Source organism: Podarcis tiliguerta, assembly GCF_965153285.1.
Source record: "Podarcis tiliguerta genome assembly, chromosome: 4".
NCBI lineage: Eukaryota > Metazoa > Chordata > Lepidosauria > Squamata > Lacertidae > Podarcis > Podarcis tiliguerta.
Window position 1 is genome coordinate 31,588,000 of NC_139537.1, and position 16,013 is coordinate 31,604,012.

Here is a 16,013-nt window from a genome sequence, read left to right on the forward strand (position 1 = left end):
CTCACTTGTCATGGGATATGTTGCTAATATTAAATACACCGTATATCTGCTCATCTGAAACACACGAAACAAGCACAGGTCTATGTCTAACGCTCTGTCCTCTTGGCCTTCAACTGTCTCTTGAGAAAGCAAGTTGTAATTGTATAGGCCTGGTTCACACTTAAAACCATAGTTGAGAGAAAATTATGGCTTAATGTGTACACACAGCAACATGAATGCTGCAAGTGGACTCTGCTCTGCGCACTGCAGTACAAGAGGGAAAACAAGCCACTGTCTGGCTTGTCAAAGTGGCAAAACCCAGTATCATGGTTTATATCTCCTAAACAGACTACAAGCAGTAAGTCAAGAACAAAGCTTGGTTACTATTCCTAGTTTGTTTGGAGAAAAACAAAACACAAGCATGGGTTTGGATGTCACAACAAGCCAGACTCTGGCTTATTTACATACAGCACAGTAGCAGGGGAGCAGAGCAAGAACTTTCCAGCAGTGTGCACTAGCCCACTCTGCATTCATATTAAACTATACATAAAAACAAACTATGATCTAATGTGCCGTGCAAACAGGGTCATAGTAAATTATAGCAACAGCTCCACTTTTTTTGGGAAGAGTTGTATGACGGAGTCTAGCCTTCACTGCACCTGTAATTTTAAGATAGAAAACCCCCCAAAAACACTGAGCCTTTGCCCAATACAATTCCAAACTATATAGGCTGAAGAAAAACATTTTAGCTTGCATCATAGGGATGTTAGGTGCTGGATAGGTGGTCTACCTACCAAAATAGTTTGTGGGGATTGGGGGAGTAGATCAATATCTTGCCCACCTGCCATATCCAGTTCCCCACACTTTAGCTAGAAGATAAAACTGTCTGTAATTACTACTGCATATTGGCAAGAGACTTTACAACTCAGCTTCAGGATTTTTGTTTGGTTTGAAGAAGAAGAAGAAGAAGAAGAAGGGGGGGGGGGGGGAGAGAGAAGCCAAAGTGAAGAAAACAGATATACAACAAAAAGGAGTAGTGTGTTATTACGAGCTTTGGAGTAAAACAGAACAATCGTAAAGAAAAACTGCCAGCCACTACACTGATGTTGTTTGGAACTTGAAATCTGTGTTCTATATATAAGAAGCCAAGGAGCTCTTAAACTGAACTGAAATGTAAAATTAAGAACATCTGCTGTCAGTTTGCCTTCGGTCCCAGATAACATATTGCTTTAAACTGGCACTGTTCTTTACTTAGTTAGTTGCCATCCATCTTGCCCAAATTTGGTGATTTTTGCAAAGTTTGTCCCCAGTTTCTGAAGGTTTGTCCTTAAGTTTGTCCCCAGTTTCTGAAGGACTCAAATCCCACGATGGATAACATTAGGCAGAAGAAAATGTACTAGACAGAAAGAAGTGCTTCTGGGGGGAAATAAATTAAAAATAATTAAAATGACCAAATCTCCAAATATATTATTACATCAAATTCAGCAAAGGATTACTGTGGAAAGATGCAAGTTCAGGAAAAGAAAATGACTAAAAGCCTCTTTTAATGCAAAGCAGAATATGATATGTTTCACTGGTAATCCACATTTAAGCTACAGGAATACAGAATGGTGGAGCACTTTGCCTGGCTTCCATTAAACTCTGGCTGCATTGCTAACTCACTTCATATACAACGTAAGCAAACCTCTTAAGAGTTGAAATGGCTATAATAGCGTAGGAACAAAGAATATCTGAGAGAAGAGCCACGTCCTACTGCAGATGTTTAAACTGACTGTTACTGTTTTGGTGTGACAGTGGTTGTGCAATCATGCTGGTCCTACAAGTCCATATAGCCCAGCAGCAACCAGCACAGAGATTGGTGCCTTGAAGATTAGGAGACTGGGACTCTTGATACACCCACAAAACATCATGGGCCAGATTCTGCTAAGTCATTATGCAATGGAAGTGATCACAGAGACCCTCTAGTGCAGGGCTGTCCAACAGGTTGATGGTGATCTACTGAAGAAGAAGAAGAAGAGTTTGGATTTGATATCCCGCCTTTCACTCCCTTTAAGGAGTCTCAAAGCGGCTAACATTCTCCTTTCCCTTCCTCCCCCACAACAAACACTCTGTGAGGTGAGTGGGGCTGAGAGACTGTGACTGGCCCAAGGTCACCCAGCAGCTGCATGTGAAGGAGCGGAGACGCGAACCCGGTTACCCAGATTACGTGACTACCGCTCTTAACCACTACACCACACTGGCTCTCGATTGCGGGATGCCCCTGGTCAATCGTGGGATCCTCCTCTGCCCCCAAAAAGAAAAAAAGCTGAACAACTTTGGCTTCCATAAAAAAAGCTGAACAACCTTGGCTTCCCTACTTTTTTTATAGTGGTTGTAGATCGCAGTCTCTTGGAAGTTGGACAACCGTGCTCTACTGCAACAAGACTTCCACCCCTTCTCTGAGCCCTCCTCAAATCTGTAAGAAAACTCCCAGCATGTCAGGAAGGAGAGGGGAGATCCTCCCACCTGGCAAACAGAAATGCTTGCACTGACGGGATGATCACCTTAGCAAGATGTTGAATTCCACCCCATGTAAGTTCACAGTTCCATTATCTCCACCTTTCTTACATACCTAAAACATATCCTCCTTCTGTTCTCAGCTGCTGTGTTCCTATGACACTGTCACTAATGTACTTTACGTGTACTTGTATACGTGCAGCCTCTCCCCCGCTCTCTACTGTAAACCCACATCCCCAGATGCAAAGATGTGCATAGCCGCCACACATCTTTCAGACATCCTTCCCTACCTTGCATATATACATATCCTATCCAGCCTTCCAAACTTGTGTATCACATATTCCATTTATCTCCTCACACGTCTACTATCACCATTATATAAATCCAGGAACAGTCCTATGTTTTCATTTCCTTCTCTCCCTCGCTGTAATTCTACCCTGGAAGTTCTTAGAGGGTGAAAATGGCTTTTCAACATGGAGCCAACAGCTGTATCAAGGGACTTATCAGATTAGAGGCCCTGACAGAAGCAAAATGAAAAATGAGGTTTTTTGTTGTTGAAAAGACAGCTGCAAATGCCCCCAGGTCCCCAAAGATGCCTCTGTGCAAGGGTCACTGCCCACTGCCACTTTGCAAAAAGCTAACACCCAGGTGTCCAGCTCCAGCTGAAGGCTGCTTTGATAGCTTAATATTCAGAATGGAGCACACAAATGAAAACGAAGGATGCTTCACAAAACTGTAGGTTTTTTAGGTAATACACAAGATAATTTTGTTTACAAAGCAGACTGCCTCTTCTTCTTCTTTGAATTCTTCATATACAATGCTAAGTTCACCTGGTGTTAATTAGAACAGCCAGCTGTTTTTGTTTATGCTGAAACTGGCCCTCTTTCATTATATTAGCAAATATGCTAGTTACATATTTACTGAATTCCACATTTTTTATCATCTTTTTTCTTGCCTCATCTTGCCACAATTTCAGTTTTGAGAGGTGTCTGCTGATAATAATTATATGCTGAAATTCAGCATTGTGCTGTGTTGAACATTCCATTCACACAAACATTGCAGCTTGCTGGACCCCCCCTCCTCCTCCCGCCATAGGCTGTTCTGGGGGTTCTCAGAACTTGCCACCAGAGCCCATTCTAGAGGGCACATAGGGGAAGAGAGGGAAACCGCACTGTGCAAGTCGAAGTACTTGCACAGGGCTTCTGCTGACAGGGAATCTGGCCAGTTTTAAACAGTTTTAAACAGGGTTCTTCCCAATCTAGCTAGCTGGAGGCAGCAAAAGATCCATTTCGGAAGGAGGGACATTGCATTGAAAATACTGTTGGAGAGAATCCTTCTGTACTTTGGCTACAATGAACCCTTCTAGCATTCCATTTGTGTGTTTAGTTTGGGGGTCTTTTATTCCAATTTTTGCTCAGAGGCAGAAAACAACTAGGATTCAAGCAACACTGAATACAGCAAATGTAGAGTGTTGCATTAGTCAGGAGGGTACAGATTAGGTCTGTTCACTTTGGAATATGAAGCGAATGAATTTCTCAAGCATCCCTATCCTTGTGCACAGGATTTCCTATGCAACCATCAGAGTCAGAAACAGGTAGTATTTATCAGAGAATGCCAGTTCACGTGCAACATTTTCCCTTCATGAATAATATAACTGCAACAAATAAAAGATGTACACTGCCATGTGTGAAGATTATTTTCCTGTATTTATCTTTGCTTGGGAGCGGTTGCACACATTCACCAGCTAATACGAGCAACTGCAACTCTATTGTTGCTTTAACAAGTCTACCATTTCTACATTTCCTTCCCTCTGTCAAGGACTATATAACAATAGTCAATTTATCTCTACGTTTAAAAAAATCTGCTAAAGGAATTAACGGCTAGTCTCAACTGGTTCTCCAAAGTAGCCTGAGCAGGGACCAGCTCAAGGGTGTCAATCAGCATCTCTGCACTAAAGGCAGGCATATCCCAAGGCTAAAGTTCAGCTGCCAACATGTCAAAAATATTGGCAGGGATAATCCCATTCAGACATGGTGCCTTTGGGAAACAGGAAGGGCAATGTGTAAACCTCGTAAGAAACCTTAACTGTCACCAAAGAGACGGAGATATAGTCTCTAAAACATACCTTCCAAGAACCAAAGGAGGAGGTTGTTTTTAAAAAAGGAGGGGAGGAATCCTGAATAAGGATTCTCTTGGATCCATCTTTGTTTGACAACCAGGGATGTCTGCCCACATCCCCTTTCTCTTTTTATGTGTCCCTCTGCTTCTCTCTTTCCACAATGGGCCCAGATGCCTACTCTGAATACCTCTGAACAACCTCCATTGGGCTTGAATTGCAACTTCTTTCTCAACTAAACCCCAACAGACTCCTCAATTTTTTTGAAACTTCTCCACCACATACTGTTCTAGGGCATCCTCAGGGTTCCTATAAGGTACTGCTCTCCTTGCCTATCTTCTGCATCCAGAAGTATACTTCACCTTTCAAACTACCAGTTTCCAAGGCAGCTTGCAACAAAACCAAGCCCTTGTTGCTCTGGCCAGTGGCAGAGATAAGGGTGACTTTTCCCTCACTTGTGCAACCCCAAGGGACATGGCAGACTTCCTTCTCCTGGTGCAGGAGAGCAGGTTCTTGCAGCTACTCATTCTCTGGTTGATGGCTGGGGCTAGGCTAGTCTTGTCCTTTCCAAGGTGTCACTTTCCTTGGAGGGCTGGGGCCAGAGGCCAGTGCTCTTTCCCTTTACACCTTTAGTCTCAATGACGCCAGCATCCTTCCCCGAAAGAATGAACACAAGTAGTTGTCTTATACCAAGTCAGATTGTTGGTCCACCTATCTCAGAATTGTCTACAGTGAAAGTGGCTCTCCAGGATTCTGACTGGATTCTTTCCAAGATACCAGGGACTGAATATGCAACCTTTTGCATGCAAAGCATGTACTTTGCCACTAAAACTTAAGTCCCATAAGCTGCCTACCTGTCCAGCTCTCTCAATATCTAAGAGGCATTTTGCCTTTTTGTGTTCATGGCTTTCTCTCAACAGCACGTGGAGCAAATGTTCAGCAACTAGCATACAACAGAAATTGGATGGGCATCTTTTGAACAGATATCTTTTGACTATCTCTGTGTTTACAAATGATAAGACGTAATAGATCTTCTTGCATATTATGTAGCTTATCATATTCAGTCTGTCAGTGTTCACTTCATACATGTAGGGAATAAAATTACCAGCTGCGCCTCTTCCTTTCATACACAAAAGGGAAAATATTGTGATTATCTTTTATTTAAGCAAATTTTGTTTTATGCAAAACAACAAATGAACAAACACGCATGATAACATTAAACTATTGTTTTAAAGGCAATAATTCAAAACCTGTAACATACAGAATCTTCACTAACAATTCAACATAAGCACACTGGCAATATGGGTACACAGTGAATCAACTCTTTCCTGTCAACCTGGTTTGAAATGGCACATGATCTAACAATGTGCAAATTTAAGCAGGCTGAAGGGAAGGGAGAAATCCAATTGGCCCTACAAGTCCACCAACAAGTTAATGTCACTCTGTCCTTAGTGTTATTTCAGTCAGTTATCAAAGCCTCTAGCCTAATTTTAGTAGGGGTTCCTTCGGTGCCCATGTTATGATGGTGCACACTGCTGAAAAATTCTCACTCCACTCCTCTCCTGGTAGTATTGCTGCCCAACACTGGGAAACAACTAGAATGGTGATGTCTGAACCCAGGTTTGTGGTTTGTGCCCATAAACAAACCACAAGCACTAAACCAAGAACAAACCTTGGTTACTACTCATGGTCTAGATTCAAATGTCATGACAAGCCAGACTCTGAGTTGTTTCTTAGTGGTATGGCGGCAGCGAGGGAGGACTGGGGCAAGAACCATTTAGCTGCATGCATGAGCACACTGCACATTCAGTCACAGCTTGTTTTTAACTATGGCTTAATGCAGCATGCAAGCAGGATTGGCGAGTCTTGGAGTTTTCCAGTAAATATGTATGGAAGTTTAGCCTGTATCAATGGGCTCAAATTCAAAGTGACTTGGTGGAAAATTTTATGTGTCTCCAATTCACATAAGCTCTAGAAAAACAGGTGTTACTTCCTCGTCTGTGTACACTGGAAACTTTGAATCTGGACATCTGACATCACGTTCTTGGTTGTTACTTTTCTCCATTTTTTTCTAATAGCACACATTCCTAATTTAACTATTTCACATGGAATCTAGGAAAATATGCGTTCTGGGTCTTTTTCCATATTATTTTCACAGTCTACATTTATTATTAGCAAACAGCATACATTGTGCTGAAATATACCCGCCTCATTTAGTTTTTGCATACAAGATTATTTAATAATCACATATTATTCCCAACTATAGCTACTTCTGGAAGTGAATATTGTAAATGGCCTTTTTGTGATGTAACATCACTAGCTAACGTCGCTGTCTTCTTAGTTTTAATTAAAACTGTTTTATTTCAACAGCAACAGTTTACAAAAGCAAGCTGGATCTGTGGACCAGATTTTATGGATGTTCAAGGAGATTTACTAGAAGCTCTGCTGTGGAAGCCTGACTCCCCTCATTCACTGAGGCTGGAATGGATAGCCATCAGCCAGGTAGGCTGAACAATGACCGCTTTGTCCAAATAAAAAACATTTGAGGGAACACTAGAAAGGCCCATAAGCAAAACAACTGTGCTAAGAGGCTGAGCAAGCAGCACTTTCCCAGTCCCTGTTAAATGCAAACCATGCTCTGAGTAATCTCATCCACCTTTTCACTCCCCTCCTCTATGAGCCCACAAGCAAAACACAGCCCCCATTCTGCTCTGGAATGCACTCTCCGAAACTTAATCTAACTGCAGAGCTCACTCCAAATCCCCAAAAGGCTTCAACCCAATGGCAGACCCCTCCCATGGAGCCTTGGAGCTGCTGTTCCATTCTCCTTTTCTAACCCGGCCCAACCTAAACATTTCACTTCTGATTAATATCTTGATGACAAGCCAATAATTCTTGGCTTTGAAACAAAACCAGCCCCTGTTTTGCACAAATGTATCTCCTTCAATCTTTTAGAGGCATATCTCCTTTCTCTATTTCCCTCCACGCCCTGTGGTGCCCTGAAGAGGGAACCCTCCTGATACTAGTCAAGACAGGTTACTAGGCAGTTCTGTCCTATGACTCATACACATAATAGCATTTACCTTGTGGGCTTGCCATGTTAGAACTCTTGACTCTTAAACAATGCCAGCATCCCAATCTGAGTATCCTACTTAGTCCTATTGTGGGAGTGCCTATGTGAGGTCAGACAAGTACAAGGCGCTCTTCTTCACTCCAAAATGAGGCTTGTTGCGAAGCATATGTGTAACAGTGCTAACCCAGCATGAGGCCAGCATTCACATCCAAAATATATCCTATGTCTGAGAATGAAGGATGCTTAGATCATCTGATTAACACTGAATCAGGCAACTAAAGACAATGCGTTGTACATTGAGGAAAAGAAGCAAAGCTACTCACTAGCTAATGTTACCATGGCTGGAACACTGGCAACAACACCTTCAGGCACACGGGCTATGCACTGGTACCGGCCCACTGTGTCGTTGTTTAAGGAAGCCACGGTAAGCAATCTCTGATCAACATGGATCCCCAGGATGTCATCTGAGGGAAGCAGCTCCTTTCCGTTTAGTCTCCAGGACACATTTACAGTCAAGGGCTCGACCACGCACCTCAAGCTCACCAAGCCACCATACTTCTGGACCACAGAAGCAGGCTGCACGGTGACCTGACGAGATTGACCTGAAAAAGGAGGACAGTTGAGAAATCCTCATGAACACTGGTTTACAAAAGGGAGGTAGATCTACTAAACTGTAGGTACCAGCTATCTACATTCTAATCACATTCACATTGTTTAGGCTTGTCATGCATTAACCATTCTTCAATAAAAATGGATAAAGGTGATACCAAAGGTTGAAGGCTATTGGCATTTAGTGGTTGGTTACTTATTACTAAGATCATAAGAATACATCACATTCAACTGTTGAGACTTCACCTTAGGGATATGGATCTTCAGTCTCAACAAGGGCACCATGCTGTTAGTGAGGCTTTATATGTAAGTAAAGGCATGTTCCACCGCACAGTATTCTAGCTGCCTTCTCTCTCTCTGTCCTGCCCTCTACTTCAGGAGAGGCAGTACACACAGAGAACATCTGTAATATTCAGCTTCCATAGTGAGAGAAGCAAAGTACTGTCCTATGGTGACTAAGTAAAAAAGCAGTACAAAGTGGAATGTAAGAACTGTCTTGCTGAATCAGATCAAAGGACAACATTCTGTTTTTAACAGGGATATACCGTAGCCCTGGAAATCTCATAAAGAAAGAAAGGCCTCTTCTGTTATTTTGTCCCCATCACTTCATGGTTAGAGGTATACCACTTCTGGAATTAGGTGAGTTTGACATTTGCCTGCTCGCCCACAGGCAATTGCTACTCACTCCAGGTGAGCAGCACATTTCATGACTCAGCAATGATTCTCAAATGTTGACTTGGGATTTGAAAGCAGTCGTAAGTGGCTGAAAATAACGCTACAGAAAAAGATTAAAGGGAAGGCAGCATTTGAAAGTTGAGAAGTAGGATCAATCCCATAAGCAAAATGGAAATAAAGTTGAGTCCTTGAAAATGCAGCAGCTTAATAATAATAATAATAATTTATTATTTATACCCCGCCCATCTGGCTGGGCTTCCCCAGCCACTCTGGGCAGCTTCCAAAAAAATATTAAAATACTGTAATACATCAAACATTAAAAGCTTCCCTAAACATTTATTAGGGGGAAATGGGGGGGGGGAACTCACCCAAATTTGCAATGCAACCAGCAGATGCCAAGAGCAAACAGATGATAGCAGTCATTGGTCTTTCCCCCTCTGATATCATGGCCATCCCATGCAGAGGAGTCTGGAGCAAAAGATGCCAAGTGAAGTTCCCATAAGCTGCCCCAGAGGACTTAAGGGTAGAAATTCAGCTTTGTGAGGTGCCCTGGATGACAGAGAGATAAGAGATAAAATAGTAGGTTAGTCAAGAGTCAAGAGAATACCGGTAGTTTTTTTGACACACATCAACACCCAGAGTCAGCATTTAGTCCTCAGAGGATGGAATCACAAATTTAAAGGCAAACATGGATAGTTGTGCCTCTTAACCCTAATAAGTGAAGGTGGCATTCCATCTTGCCATGAAGGCAGCTTGAGGTGAAGAAACTAGGTGGTTCAGATCTTATCGCCTCTTTTGCAAGGACCGTTTATAAGAGGAAGTCATAAACATGAACGCAGCGCAGTGCACATTTATCTTCTCTGATGTCAGCAAATCAATAAATGGTTCAGTACAAGATCCAGAAGGTCTCATAGCCAGAGGGTCAAGAAAACTGCCACAATTATACTGCAAATAGCAGTGTATGATAAGAATGATGAGTATTTAAACAAGTGGGCTTTTGGTTACTTGAAGTTAGCAGCAGTAATTGCCTCTTGGAACAACAAATTCATGTAAACTAAGCATATAGAAGCCTATAGATTGTCAATGTACCGAGCTGCAACTGTACTTAAGCATTCAGTGGAAGAACATAAGCACTGTTTACATGTTACACTCATGGTAGTGATCAATATGACTGTTTTTCACCACCAGCACCCATTCCCTTGCAGCGGATTTTTCATTTGTAGTAAAATTAATATGTGAACAACACAGTCCTGCTTAGCTCCCATTGTATAAACTCTATCCACCACAAATGAAACATCGCAGTGAACTAATGTGCTATTACGGATATTTTTAGGACATAAAATAAGAACACGTCCAATCAAGTGCAGCTTAAATAGTTTGTTTGCCAAGTTCTGTTACCTCTTTACTTGGCTGTGGTTATAAAAAATATTTTGGTTTAAACAGAAAGACAAATGAATAGATTTCCTCAGCCCCTGGGCTCTTAATACAAACAGATACAATACAGAGAAAAAAACAGAAAAAGAAAAGCTTTTTGGGGAGAAATTATGGTAAAAAGGAGGAGACACAGAAAATTGTCACACAGGGATACACCAGATACTATATAGACACAGTGCTCACATACCGCAGTAAGGAATTTAAAAATAAAATAAAACCAGACCAATATAAATGCATCCAGACTCAGGCTAGAATCCTCACCCCACTGACTTCAAAGGCAGTGTCAAATTAGATTTAGACTTTACTTTGAGCATGGTACTGTCAAAGTAAAGCATTTTAAAGTCATTTTTAACTCCAAGGGAAGAGATATAAGCCCATGCTTCACTCTTCCATTCAATCAATGGAGCTTTAAAATTTTCAACTTTGACTGGACTGCATCCTTCATTATCCCACGAGTAAAGGTGCAACAGGGACAATGGATTAGAGGGAATGAAAAGTAAGAACTTTGTTTTTATAAATTATTTCCCTTCAGGTTAAAAACAATTTCCTGTCCATGGACTGGGGGCATGGAAGTCACTTTCATTAAATCAAAGGACTACACTATTGGCAGAGATTAAGGAGGGGGAGAATCAGATGCATGAGGTGTAAAAGCTAATATCATCAGCGTTACCTATCCCCATGCTGCTCAAAAGTGTGTATATGTGGAAAAATCTGTATACACTGCAGAGAACAAGAAGAGGGGTGGAGGAAGAGACAAAGGAAGATTGAGGGAGTCCTATAATAGTAACATTGGCAGCTATAGAGGTGTTTGTTGATTAGAATCTGAAGGTTTTATTGAGGAAATGCTGCCTGCAGCTCCAGACCCCCTGCTGCTTAAATAAGGGCCAGCCAAGCAATTCTTGTTACTACCACACCATCTGAAATTTATGAGGGGGGTCCTAAATGAAAAACAGCCCGTGTTTCAGCTGCTGGGCATGAGCAAGACTTTTGCTGCAACTTGAGGAATGGATGAAGGACAATGGGGGAAGGGAGAAGGTGTTTGGGGAAAGGAGAAATGAAAAGGGAACTCAGACAGGCAGGCAGAATTGTCAAAGCCTGTAAGGTGGTTTCCTGTCTAAAGGCAACTGCAATTCTGCCAGGTCTTCAGTCAAAGGGATTGACGTATCAAAGTTCTACAAGCTGAGTGAACTGGCCTGTGATGCTATGAGAAGTGATTTGGTACTAATTCCCATTGAACTTATGAGTAAATAAGGATAGGATCCCACTGCATAAAACACAACCAAGAGTCTGTACTTTTCAGTTTGTGCCCCTGGTTAGTCACAGGTACAATTTAGGTGGAAACAAATAAAGAAACACTTCAAGACTATGGCATGGGGGAAGAAAAATGACTACTTTTAACTGTTAATATCTTGCTCACCTTTGAACTACTTCAGATGAGAAAAGATGTAAGGGAAGAGTGCACGAGTTATGTATTTTATCGTGCAGGAAAATAAGAAGACATTGCAACACTTCCATTAGGAAAGTCTAGGTTTTAAATGGGCTGCCAAACAAGATAGTCTTGACTCTGCCACTTTTGCTCCTGTTGTCAGGTACCAAAGAGAATCTATTTACGAAGTTGAACTATGTTCCATATTGACCATGTATTGGGCTGGATTGATAAAAAACCCAATCAGAAATGATGTCCCCTTCTTGTCATAGAGGCCAGCCAGCAGCAGGATGCTGGAGAAAAGGCATGCCCACAATTAGTCATGTGCTCTCAGCCCATTCCTGAGGGCTGAAAAATGATAGAAAAGAAAGCTTTTAAAAAAAGTGCAGGCCAAGCATGTAAACCAATCCATTAATCTTCTCCACTTTGGTGACATTTACAAGGAATCTGAGGTGGCAGACCAGTTTATAACATCAGCCCTAGATACGCCACTCTTGAAGGCTGATTTTAGAAACGGGAAAGCCAAGCTAAATACACAATTTAAATGTTGTGAACATCAGACCTCATAAAATGGACATTTTAGGCTTCCCTCTTGATCTGAATATAGTAATCTCTAATTATTTTTTGTTTGCATGAATTAGTTTTGTCTACAGGTATACAAAACAATTAGTCTGCATCATTGCTCATGGTAATTAGGATAAGTGATTATCTGCAAGACAAGATTTACAGTAGGTCACTTGCAAGTCAACTAAGATTACAGGCTTAATTTTATTTTTTGTTTTAATGGTTGGATCACTATTACTTTTATGCTTTCTTCTATGCTGCTTTGAGCAACGCATTTGTGAAAGGGAAAAGCAGGGGGCAATTTTTTAGAAGAACAAAATAATGTACAGTATTTGAAAAAAAATTAGCTCATCGATCTCATACATTTCCATATATGTTAAGGACAATAGGTCATGACCATAGGTCAAGTAAACCCACACAGAATAGTGACACTTATGGAATAGCTCATTAACTGACCACATTAAGACCAGCTGTTGAATTGCTACTTATGGTTTCTCCCATAGAGGTGAGACTGTGGCTGCATACACACCATACCTTTGAAGAACATTTGCCCGCGCCCTCAATGAGAATCCTGAAAATTGTAGTTTACGCTATATAGAGCTATAGTTCCCAGCACCCTTAACAAATTATAGTTCCCATGATTCTTTGGGGGAGGGGAAACATGCCTTAAATGTGTGCACAGCTTCTGAGTAGTACAATGTGAAGTCTTCTTAGTGAAAGCTCAAGGTTTATGACATTTAGAGAATTCCCTGAAACTTAAGCCCAATTCAGGTGTTCTCCCTTCTGCAATTACTGCTGAGTGAGAGGGAAAGTGGGACAACACTTGCTGGCCCTGCCCCTCCATCATGATCCCCTCACTACCTTCCACACACTGAAGAGGGAAGGTCTGGTGTGGGGCATCTGCCCAAGCAGAGTTCTGAATCATGGAGTGAGCCTAAACACATAGAGCAGCCTCCCCAATTCAGTTTCCCCCACCCACCAATGTGTGGAAGGTGATGAAGGGGACACAAAAGTAGGGTCAGAGCCATCTAGCATGGCCCGCTGACACTCCTCAAGGAACTAGAATTGCATGACGAAGAACACCCAAATACGGCTTTTGACAACAGCTGTTTCTCAGTAAGAGATCAATGAATAGGCATTGCTGTATTCTTTCACATAACTGCCTTTGAATAAAAATATAATTTTTGGGTTTTCTATGCTTTACAGATAAGACCACGAATGCATGCTGCTATTGTTAACAATTTTTGAATTTGGTGGCTATTGTAGGACAAAATGTAAAAAGTAACAATGAAGGAGGGGAAGAATGAGATATGAAAGCTCAGGTGTTTTTAAAAAAACAGGTGGAAACTCTTATTTTTCCCAGGTCTTCACACCTACTGTACTGTATTGCACCATCACAAATCAAAGACACATTTCTATGAGAAAAAACAGCCAAGAGTTTTGTAGCACTTTAAAGGCTTAACACATTTTATTAAGGCATTAGCTTTCAAGATGAAGCCCACAAATGCTTATGCAATGATGACATTTGTTAGTCTTTAACATGTCACAAGGGTCTTTGTTGATTTTGCTGCAACAGATTAATGTGGCTACCCACAGCCCTGGAAATTTACAGTAGGTTGCCCATTTGACCAAGTGATAAAAAGCAGAAAAATTATGTTAGTCAGTGGATCTGTATTAACACACATATATTCGTATAATCAAATCTTCTCTAGCTGTTTTGATAGTCTACAAGAAAATTAGACAGTTATCAATAAACTGCCACTGAAAGCATTTAGAGCCATCATGCAACTCTACCACTGAGACCCTTGCTTATAGACTAAGGACTGAAGTAATTATGGCACGTGAACTCTCTCTTGCAACCCAGAAACCAATGTCACCAGCTAAAGTGACAATTGCCTATCACAATTGTGTATGATAGGAGACTTCCACTGATAATCTAATATACTTAATATCCCAGTCCCAAATTCATAGTGTTCTCAGGTGCAAAAGCAATGCTGGCGTTCTTGCATCATCCTTCATTTCTGTTACTTCTTTCTACCCTCTTATCCAAAGTGAGATCACAGTAAAATGGAATAGTCAGTTTACTCCTTGCGTTGCCCGCCTTCCACACACTCTGGAAACTGCCTTAGCCCTCCAAAGGATAAAATCTCCTTACTAGAGTGGGAAGGGGGGGGGGAGATGCACTTCCTTTCTTCTATATATTTCTCCCCCCACCCAACCCCACACACTTAATTTTCACTCCTCTCCCCCCCCCCTTCAATTCTGTATAAATTCAATTTGACAACCCTGCTAATTGGATAAACGTCGTTCCCTATGCTCCTTTAAAGCAGTTCTCTTTTCTTTTCTTGTTTTTGGAGGGTGATTGTGGCTGTTCTTTAACATGAATTCCATCTGCTTTATTTCTCCTCTCCCTATTCAGCATCCTTCCTGAATATTTATGAAGTGTTTTGCCATCCCCCTTCCAACCTTCCCTCCTTCCTATCTTCTTTTGCTCCCTTCTCACCTCCCTCTTTCCCTCCTTTGGCCTGCCAGCCCCACTCCCTCCCATGTTCCTTCTTCCTTCCCAGCTTGGCTCAGTTATTCCCTCTCCTATCTCTCATTGCCCCGGACAATAACCTTCCAAATGCACCCCCCCACCCCGCTTTAGATAAACACAGGCAGTGTCAAGTGTGAGGAGAAGGGGGGAGGGAGTTCAACTGCCAGTCAAGCCTCAGGTCTTCAATGAGGCCTAGAGGCCTACGCTAATCTGCTGCATGCTTGCCATATGGGAGCTGTGTTGCCCTGGGAAACGCTAACAGGCAGAACGGAGCTTAATAGAGTCCATATTCATTGTAATGCAGTGAGATGGCTCGAGGGACTATTGCCCCTTGGGTCTGTTTTCATTCTTCTGTTCCCTCTCTTTCTTTCTTTTTCCCTCCCTTTTTTCCCTTTCTTTCCTCTTTTCAAAAGACAAGGTCCCTGGAGAGCTCTAATCTGGAGAGGCTGGGGCTCAGTGAAGGGACAGGGTTTGGTGCTTGCAGAAGGGAAGAAAGATGGCTGGGAAGATGAGGAAGTGGAGTGGACAGTAAAGGAGCAACTAATAAGCATGCCGTGGGCCAGCTGTCAAGATGTCCACAATGCCTCCTCTTCGTGCAAATACCTGTGCGCAAAGGTGGCGGGAGTCCCTTTTCACCATAGGAATCCTTGCCCTTCGCAGGAATGTTGCAAACTTGGATGACTTGGGTGGAAGGTGAATACAGATTACCATTTAGCGAGTGGTAGTTTACTAGAATTAAGTACGAATCCACAGGGAATGACACAGTATCCAGTCAAATGGTGAGCAGGATTTTATCAGTTCTCTGAAGCCCTTGCTTTCTGGTGAAGCCCAGGGATGTGGTAAAACTCTCCTTGCCACATGGAAGGATGTTATAATGAGCTTACAAAATAAGACTGTGGTATATATCCACGATAAAGGTAAACTGTACCGGGAACTAGAATGGTCAAGGAAATTACTCCAGAAGATAAAAGCTATCGGAAGCAGGCACTGCAAACCAATTCAGAGCTGAAGAAGATGGCTAACCTTTTCTCTCTCCGCTCAAAGGGACTGGATTTGCAATAAAATGCCAAATATGTTTCTTTTTATTAATAATGCTTTCTGCAAC

At 41.9% G+C, this 16,013-nt stretch overlaps 1 protein-coding gene across 6 annotated transcripts in view; it reads right to left on the minus strand.

Annotated features, from left to right (window-relative positions):
- Window positions 1-16,013, minus strand: part of BOC (BOC cell adhesion associated, oncogene regulated) — a 76,890-nt gene that overhangs the window by 25,658 nt on the left and 35,219 nt on the right. For all 6 annotated transcript variants that reach the window (XM_083438293.1, XM_083438296.1, XM_083438297.1 and 3 more), the window contains 2 exons: window positions 9,317-9,497; window positions 7,988-8,266 (listed from right to left, as the gene is read on the minus strand). In XM_083438293.1, coding sequence (XP_083294419.1) covers window positions 7,988-8,266; window positions 9,317-9,401 — 364 coding nt within the window. In that variant the 5' untranslated portion in view covers window positions 9,402-9,497. The remainder of the gene's footprint in view (window positions 1-7,987; window positions 8,267-9,316; window positions 9,498-16,013) is intronic.